Source organism: Neopelma chrysocephalum, unplaced genomic scaffold, assembly GCF_003984885.1.
Source record: "Neopelma chrysocephalum unplaced genomic scaffold, ASM398488v2 Primary Assembly neopelma1_76, whole genome shotgun sequence".
Classification (NCBI taxonomy): Eukaryota; Metazoa; Chordata; class Aves; order Passeriformes; family Pipridae; genus Neopelma; species Neopelma chrysocephalum.
In genome coordinates this window covers 3,261,531-3,271,410 of record NW_020897737.1, presented here as the reverse complement: position 1 = coordinate 3,271,410, position 9,880 = coordinate 3,261,531, and the positions used below count along the sequence as shown (strand labels likewise).

The 9,880-nt window shown below is 38.3% G+C and overlaps 1 protein-coding gene across 7 annotated transcripts in view; it reads left to right on the top strand.

The window, feature by feature from the left end:
* SH3KBP1 (SH3 domain containing kinase binding protein 1) overlaps positions 1-9,880 on the top strand; it is a 215,870-nt gene that overhangs the window by 160,532 nt on the left and 45,458 nt on the right. For all 7 annotated transcript variants that reach the window (XR_003535148.1, XM_027689211.1, XM_027689208.1 and 4 more), the window contains one exon: positions 1,971-2,065. Coding sequence is in view for 6 of the 7 variants with exons in the window: in XM_027689211.1 (XP_027545012.1) it covers positions 1,971-2,065 (95 nt within the window). In the remaining variant the exon portion in view is untranslated. The remainder of the gene's footprint in view (positions 1-1,970; positions 2,066-9,880) is intronic.

Here is a 9,880-nt window from a genome sequence, read left to right as displayed (position 1 = left end):
CACCCCTGGCCTACTTGGGGGATAGAATAGGGGAAAAAGAGAAAGCTGTGCAGGTATAGCTGTGCAATACCCAAAACACTGGTGTGTTCTTAGTGCAGTTTTAGTCACAAATCCAAAATAACAGCACCATGTGGGCTGCTGGAAAGAAAACTGACTCCATCTCAACCAGACCTTGTACAGGACAAGGCCTGAAAACGAACTGTAATGATCATGGATTAATTGAAATGTTTCTGTTCAGAAAAATAAATCTGTGAAGCCTAAGAAGTTCTTGTTTAGTTGAACCAGTGCCGCATAAAATTCATGCTGTTTCTAAGTGGCAGTGTGTGAACTGGAGAAGAGCTTTCCTCTTCCCCATTAGTACTGTATAATTTCTGGGGCTGATGGTGCTTAGAGACAGCAACCCTTCACATGCATGTGTGTTGGCTGCTTCTTTAAGGTTGATGTTCGTCTCACTAAACTTTAAAAGCTGGAATGCAGCTTCTGTATCAGAGCCCTAAGTTTGGGTTATAACCATGTAAGCTTGGTATCTGGAATTAAGTGGGTCCCACTGAAGATCTGTCAGTGCTGTCCAGAGAGTTCAGAGAGAGATTCAGCTTATCAAATGCAAGTGTCTGCTCTTGCAGTGAGGAGTGGCTCTCAAGGCTTTGCTCATTTTAGTGATTTGATCTCCATCAATTGACCATGTTGATTTCTAACATCAGGTCCTTGAATCTAAATTCAGATACAAGGCTCAAGCCTGGGGGCTGAAATCAGCAGGCTGCATCTGGAGCTGTTTGAAATACCCCCAGGGTATTTTGTTTTGACTTGCCTTCAGCTGTCAGGCCAGAGGGACCCGGTTCTCCCATAAGTTGTGCATCAACAGGTATCTGCCAACTCTGCAGGTGTCTTACATACCCATGAGTGTCTGAAATGGCACTTAGTGTCTGGGCAGCTGAACAGATCCCCCCAGTGGAGCCTCAAATACCCACAAGTGTGATAATGCAGGTTCTCTTTATAGCAAATACAAAGAAATAAGTCCCATTATTTCAAATAAATTTATATTTTTGTGTCCTGCAAGTACCTTCTTGTCTGCATTGAATATGAGAGTTGACTAGATAAAGAGGTCATCAAAACTGAGACATTTGAAGTGAGGTGAACGTTTCTACAAAGTCACATGTCCTTCTACAGATGGTCATGAAGTTTATTTGGTCTTTTTAAGCTTGCTGTCTAAGAGTATCACATATTTTTATACATAGTTTAACAGCTGGAATACGTATTCCCTTTTTATTTGTAAGGCACATTGACATACTTGTCTGTTGCACAGCAACATGTAAGTGCTTTTCATGACAACTGCTTTTCATGATTTCTGAGTAGGAGTGCTGGCTCCTGTATTTTCCAGATGAAAGTTGAGATGATGCCCTTATTTATAGACTGTAAAGGAAAAGGGATGAGGAAACTTCACAGTAATATTCAGAACACTTATGCAGAGTATACAGAAGGTTAATTATTAATGCATTTACATTAATGTATTATTTATTGTTTTATCATCTTTATAGATTCAGAAATATCTGCTGTCTTGCACACAAGGGGATAGATAAGCTATGTTGTACTACTGGGTCCTTTATGCTTCCAGTTTATGTGACCTGGTGGAAGGCCGCACCAGTGAAACTGTTGGAGCAAGTGTCAGATATAGGCTCGCTCTAAGGGAAATAGTTTGTGGCAGGCTGCTGTCTGGAGCAATGTCATTTGAGATAATGGTTCTAGGGGCTACAGAACCAACTCCCTGGATGACGTGTGCGGGAATGCTCATCAGTGCAGTTTTTTAAATATTTCATACTGTTTATGAAGGTCTAAAATACAAAGAGAAGGGTGGCAAGGAAGTAAAGTAGCACAAAGAGAAACTAGTGGAATATTTTATGAAGATTATTCACCCTTGAATAAGCAGTTCTTATAAAGGGATATTTTATCACATTGAATGTTCTTCCTTTCAGACAAGGAGTATTGCAAAGTGATATTTCCATATGAAGCACAGAATGATGATGAGCTCACAATCCGAGAAGGCGATGTCGTCACACTTATCAGTAAGGTAAAAGCAATATTTTTCTCCTATAAGCAGGGATAAAGCTTTTAAAATTGGCATCATTTAATTGCCATAAAATTCCTGTTTGTGCCTTCGACAGTGTTGTTCCTAAAGCATTGCTGGTTTGACAGTGAAACATTACACAGACTTCAGAGAGCCCTACATCTCCCTTCCTCTTGTGCTTTAGAGCCTTACCTTGATAATGTTAAGTGAAGAACAGCTGATGTGTACTCTTGAGTTTATAAATTTATACAATTAATTTTAATTTGAATCTGCTGGCAGGTCTACATAAATTGTAAATAGCTCCCTGTAACAAACACAATGGCTTAGAGAATAAATTGGAAGATTCAAGAAAGCAGCAGCTTTGAAAATCTCTCTTAGATGTGTGAGTTATTTTTCCTGTAGGAATTATGAATTAGATTTTTTGGATTATATTGAGATAATGTTCCTAAATTAACTTAATGAATTAAGCCCTTATTTAAAATATAGCCACCCTTAACGCTATGGTAAAGCAGAAAAAGATGGTAAAACAGAAATTAAATTATTTTAGATCTGTGTTTTTTCTTTAAAATTACTTGAAGTTACTCAAGATTTGAAATGAAAAACCAATGCCAGGATTTATACAAAATCTTAAAAAACCACAGAGTGACATGGTGAGTAAACAGTTGGTTTTCTTTTAGAAGGGCTGTGCACCATGTTATAAAGAACTGATTATAGTTTAGGTGCACTTAATTTCCTGCTCATGTTTAAAGACTTTACGGTTTGTTTAAAAGTTTTTGATTGCTGGGCATAAATATTTTTGGGGAAAAAAAAGATATAAACTAGAAAAGGCTGTGGATTTTGCATGAGGAGGATGAATTGTAATGATGTGCACAGTAGTGCTGCTGTTGTTTGTGCTTATATGAAAGTAAAATAATTAATTCTATAATTGATAAGTTTCATAAGAAATTATTTGACTGACCAATTTGACACCTGGGTGGAAAAAAACCAAAACCTTGAGAAGTACATCTGAGGGAGTGTTTGCCATTTTCAATCTTAGAGGCCATCTTCTTTGTCCTGAACAATATACTTGTAATCAAAGAAAAATAATCAGACATTTGGTAGGAAGAGAAACTGCAAATTTAAAAATAAATTGTTTACATTAAATATCCTTTAATGACTTGCCCGCAGTGACTTTTTTTTTAGCTTGTTTGTAAAACTGTTTCATTTTGCCTGATTTAGAATGCTCTCATGTGAGTATTTAACAGTGTCTCTGATCATGGAAATGGCTTTTAAGATGTTGCTCCTGTCCACTTTACGCTTTGTTGACCATGTTGATTTAACTCCCTGAGATGGCTGGTCTCCAGGTGGAGCTGTGTTCTTTGGTATGCATAGATAGAGACAGTTACTTTACTGGGGTATCAGTGTGAGATTTCATTTGCTTGCTTTTCCCCGTTTTTTTCTCCCCGTTGCCTCTGCCCCCACAGTGGAAAGATGTTGGTCTTTCATAATAACTGAGCTGATGATTTGACTGTATTGATCAGTTTTCCCAACCACATGGTGAGAAGTTTGTCAGTAAATGTACTATTCTCTAGGATGTTGCCCTGTCCTTCTACTCTCCAGACTGGTTGTATAAAGCCATTGAAGACATTTTATTTCATTTTCTTCTTTTTTTCTGTGGCATGCCACATGTCTGTGAACAATTACATAAACCCGTGCCTCTAGAGCGTGGGGGATCTCAGTACACAAAAGCTTGGGGTTTCTCTGTGAATGCCTTTTTATGCCGTTTCTGAACTGATCTGAGCTACTGAAGAAACAGGGCTTAACAAGCAGTCACTTTTCAGTTTCTCTTGTGCTTTGCAGACATCATTGCAGTCAGACCTGTGGGGCTTTTTTCATCTTTTTTTAATGCATAGTTTAAAAAATAAAATTCCAGTGATGTGGAGCCAGGTCTTTTCTGTAGAGTTCAGAAAACAGTGGGGTCTCCTTCATGCTCTACCACCCAATGTAGTAACTTTATTTTAGTCCAGGTCTTCTGAAGCAGGTGCATGTTGTCGTTTTTCTGTTAGTCAGCGATAACAAAGTGAGCCTCTCCTTTCTGCCCACTAATGGCTTCTTCTGGACAGTTGCCTTTTACCTGGAATTGAAACCACCATGCTTAGAGAGTCCCTTTCAGGGCCAGTTAGTGAGCCATGCTGACTAAGAGGCATTAAATGGAAACATATGAAATGCTTCAGAAACTATTACCATAGTTTTGCTTTGCCATCAGATTACAGAGTTTCTTTTAATCTATTTGTAATAAATTGTTTTGCAGGGTTTGCTTTCTATGCTGGAAAGCATTTATTCTTTCCGATTACCTAGACCCAAGGAACAAAGATTGTTACTTTTAAGGAAACAGATGAGTGTCATAGTACTTCCCACAACCACAGATGGATTATCATTGTAAAATAATGTATTTTGTTGAAATCACTAAAACCAAAAAGTGATATAGATTCTCTGTATGAAACGTCCATCACTAGACTAATCTGTTTTCTCACATCAGATCCATAGCAGTATTGAAGGCTCACAATTTTAACTTGTGCTGAATTTGCATTTAATTGAAAACAACAGCAATGGTCAGAATGTGTGGAAGTGGCTAAAGTAATGAGTGAGTGACACAAGACTGGGAGAGAAAACTCATGAAAATAACGTAAAATCCATTACAATGATTTTAAAAGCATGAAGATGAAATAGCATTTGATGGGTGCTAAGAGGAACAGGGGTGACTTAAATGAGCTAAATGGGAAGTTACTAGGAGAGCCCATGTATATGTGCACACACGTGAGACAATATGTTTGTGAGGAAGCTGTTAGTCTGGTATTCATCTTAAAATCCTAAGACTTAATTTTGTGGAAAGAATTACAAAGGAGTAGAATCAGTAAATGCAGAATTCAAAATCACTGTTTTAACAGTTTCTCACAGATATAAGGGATAAGAATACATCAGATTTCTCTCTTTTATTCAGTTAAATTAGTTATAAAAATCCCTTTGTTGAGATCATCAAGTATCTATCTAATGTAAAGAACAAATCAATATTTTTTTTATCATGGCCTTTGCAGAATGTGTTTCAAGTTCTTATTCTGTTTTGATGGATGTTGAGATCTTGAGTCACTAGCCAATCAGGCCTTTCCTATAGGCCTCTATGATAAGGGAATTTGAATATCTCAAGGTTTTATGAAATAACCAAAGAATACATTGAACAGATTTGCTGAATCCCAAGTGACGTCCCCAGTCACATGCAGAATGTGCTGGTAAGGTGTATTTAAGACGCTGAAGTGAGTCAGAAGAGGCTTATCACTTACAGATCAGAATGGTTTGTATTTTGAGAGCTATAAGGGGAAGGATGGCATTATGCAAGACTGATAGCCAAAAATAATTTACAGTTATTTGGAAAATATACACTGAGAGAGAGTCCAAACATATGTTGTTTCCTCATAGGTTAAAATTTACCTAAAAGATTGAAGAAATAAATGTATTTACATAAATGTATTCCAAAAATTTCTGGAAAAGGTTTTTCTCTCCTCCTTTTCCTCACTGAAGCAAATATCCTTGTAGTACCTAGAGAAGTTTTTATTTCTTAATAAGTGGAAATAAGTGGAGAAATGTTATTCCTCTAATTCCTTCATGCAAAATATTCTGAAAGACTAGAAAACATTGCTCAGAATTGTAAAGGAAGGTAAAAACTTCATCTTCAAGGCAACAAACTACTATATCTGGTGCCTTTGCTTTGCAAAAAAAGGAGTCTGAGAAAAATACACCTTTGGAAGACAGAGAACAAAATGCAAAATACAGTAACTTTACTTGTACAGTTAAAGTGATTGTTGTGCAATTTTATTATAAGGCATGTTCATAAGCTGAAAATATATGAATGGCAAATGGCCAAAAGATTGACCCTGTAGTTTGTTTTTGTATTGTCAAACATTTCAATACCTTAGGTAATGTTTTTTAGTGTCTTCAAAATATTCCTGACGGCATTTGGATAAGGACAAGAACACTGGTAATGACTGCACCATGCAGCTGAAGGAGAGTGGCAAACAGGTGTTTTATCATGCTCAAATATTCATTTTGGAGATTGTATTTGTAATAAATAGAGTTGCTTCTAAGCAACAGAAGATTCACGTGACATTTTCAACTGTCATCATGAAAATCTTACAGGATTCTTCATTCCAGCACTTTTAGATATAGCTACTCTAAGCTATTTTCCAGTTTTAATAAAGAATCTTTATGTAAACACCAGAAATGTATTAATAGCTCTGATAAATTATGACAAAATGTATAGGATTCTGAAGATTTCACTGGCATACAGAAAATGACCTGTGTGAAGAATCGATAGTAATAGCTAAATAATTTCAAAGCAAATACATCGAGCACACACTGGCAGCTGTGCACTCATTTGAAAGCAGTTTCACTTGCAACAGTGTGCAGGATTTCATTGCACTGCATCAATCTCCCTGAGCTCTAGGCAGTAAAGGCCACTTTGTTCCCAGGAATTAAAATGGTCTGGATAAATAAAATTAACTACTTGCAGATTTGAAAAGCTGACAGTAGTATGAGGGTGTCCTCATATGAACCCTTATTATGAGAGGTAATGAAGGGCACTACCTTCAGTGGTAATTCTGCTAATTCTGAATTTACAAGATGATTTAGCTGATGCTATTCAAACAGTGCCGGGAAAGTTAATGCATTGGTGCCATGAAAGACACAACAGAGTAATGCCTGTTGCCAGTTAAAACCTTACATGACATCTTATCTGGTCTAGCTATTTAATGACAATCCAGATTTCAATGGCAATCCAATTTGTAATGCCTAATTCTGTGTTGGGGAAAAAAGAGCCATAAACCTAGTTTTTTAAAATGAGCATAATGGCTAATCAGTTTTTGCAAAGCTCGTATTTGCTTTTGGTGTTATTATTGATAATTTACTTTACTCTGAGATTTACAAGTTTTGTGGTTCAAAAAGCTGTACATTTAGTGAATCCCTGCCCTGAAGCATATGTAGTCAAGTGATAAGACAGACAAGTACATACAGGTGAGTAGAAGGGTATAAGGAAACAGTTAAATGAGATTCAGTCCTGATAATCTCTTTCATCATGTCCTGTTTCCACTGTTGCAATGGCTGCTTTGTGCATTTGTCTGTGTTAGTGTGGAATCTGTTGTTATGTGGAGTGCTTAATGTAATCCAATCCTTAGGGTAGTCATGAGGCGGTTAATTTAACCCTGACTGTGTTTGTAGACACTTACTGGAGTATGGCCCAAACAATTGTACTGTTTTTCTCTCTCACAACATCTTTAAATGCTCATCCTGGTGCAGGAGGTAATTGTCCAGAGCACTTTCTTGAGCTGAGCGATCGCCAAGGCGAACTCAGCTGGGTAAGATTGTGAAGGAAAACAGCTGCTCTGATGGATGCAGGAGGCTCCTAAAGGGATGAAATTAGTAAGTGCTACGTACAAGAATCTTGCCAGTGACTTGAGGCCGTGAGCAGGGGAAGGAGCAAGAACTGGATGGTGTGATAGAGGAGGACACTAGCTGATACTCAGTCAAACATTTTGACATGTTGTAGAGTCTCTAGGGCAGAAATCTCTCTGTTGCCAGGAATCATTTCTATGGGGTTTAGTTCATTGATGGATTTTTCTGTACGCTTTTAATTGCAAACAGCAAACACATATTTTACAAACCTTGGTTATAGAAATATGTGAAGGAATTAAAAGATTTTAAGTTTTTAAGTACGAGTTAATAGGTAGGTAGTATCACTAATTCTTTCTTATTAAGATGAAATTTTTGGTATTTTCCCCTCTATGGATAAAAAAAAAGAGTGATAATGTTTGGGTCATTAAAAATACGTCTAATTGGGTTAGAAAACAGAAATTTTCAGAGTAGAAATAGGGTAGCTTAAGATTGTGTCTTATAAAATAAAGTTTAAGGTTGTCTCTTTCTTCCTATGAAAGACGGGAAGAAGTTAGTCATATTTCATGATAGTCAGGTTATTTTTGCTTTTCCTTGATTGACAGCTAAAATCAAGCTTTTAATTAATTTTTAGAAAACAGTTTATTAATATAACCGTGCAAAAAATTTAGGTTATTCAGGGGATAATATGGTCTGGTTTTGCAGTCATGGCTAGACTTCGCGAACGAAGATTTGGGAAGGGCTCTACCCACGTTTCTTGCAAGCGCGTTGGTGGCTAAAAAGGCCAATACGAGAAAGACATGTCCGGTTGCAAAAGGCACAGCAGAAAGACTCCTTAGATGGGATATTCTGCAAGGCACGATTCTTTCTGCGTTGTCTTTTCTCCTCAAGGGTGATCCTGCGTGCTTTCTCAAAAGCATCAGCAGCGTTATAGATGGTGTGTCTCCAGGCCTCCCGATTGGAGGCCAGAGTAGACCAGTTATGGTGATCAATATGCCCGAGGCTGAGATGTTGTTTCAGGGAGTCCTTGTATCTTTTCTTCGGGGCTCCTCTCTTGCGGCAGCCGGTGGCAAGTTCACCATAAAGCAGGATCTTAGGGAGGCGGTGGTCCTTCATCCTGGAGACGTGCCCTGCCCATCGCAGCTGCGTTCTCAGTAACATGGCCTCAATACTTGTGATTGCTGCCTGTTCAAGAACAGATGTATTGGTCACATAATCTGACCAGTGGATGTTTAGGACTGTACGGAGGCAGCGTCGATGGAAGTGTTCTAGGAGACGCAGGTGGTGGTGGTAGATGACCCATGATTCGGAACCATATAAAAGAGTAGACAGCACTATGGCTCTGTAAACACTGATCTTGGTACTTTTCTTCTGGTTTTATAAAATATATAAATGGCTTTCTGTCAGAGCAACACGGTGGACTTTTGTTGACACAAAATATTTGGTCATGCAAATACCGCTCTTAAGGGTTTTAATTAAAGATATTTTGAGGATTTGCAGCAATCTTGCATACAGAAACTGAAAGGAATACAGTAAATAAACACTAAACAATGCCCAACTTTAAGAAGGCTTTTATGATAGCCATAAGAAAGCTTTTATGGTGTTTTGTGTTTAAATAATAGCATGTAAGCAATAACAGCACTTACTACTTGCTTCTGGAAATGAATAGGTATTTCCCTCAGAAAGAACAAAACCATAAAGGCTCTCAGTGCATGCCCTTTTCTCTCCTGAGATAACCATGAATTACTCAACACATCATTGGCCAGACTTAATGGCCCTGCCTAATCTGCTTTCTGTGTGCTTGCCCCCTACCCTACGTTACACTCGCTTGGCACCAGTTTTTCCCCCAAGACATCCCTCCTCCTTAGCTGATGGAGAAACCTGCTTGTGGCCACGCTGCTGATTTTGTACAAGAAATTATTTTGCAAAGTGTGCATGCTGAGAGTGCAGTTTTACATGATGGATGGTAGGTGGCTGCTGAAAGGGATGGTTCTGCTCCTACCCTTTTGCCTTGCATCTGGCAGCCTTGGCCACAGAACACACAGGGGCATGTGAGCAGGGAAGGGTGATAGGAGGAGTGGGACTGTCCCTGCAGCTTGCCAAGAGGCTGGCATAGCAGTAGGGTTGCTTTTCCCTGACCTGAAGCTTTCCTCTGTACGTTTTGACCTAATAGGAATGAGAAGATTTGTATTCTTTCTGGGTTTCAAGCAATGGTGCCATGCGGGATGGTAGCTGGAGTAGGTCCTGCAGAACAAGACCCATTTGACATGCTGCTAATGAGTGCAGCAAGTGCATGGGATAAAACTTGTGTCATTGCACAGAAGCATGAGTGTTTCCTCAAATGAGTGATATAAGCAGTTTTATAAAACTTATGGGGACACTGATGATCAAATAAATAAA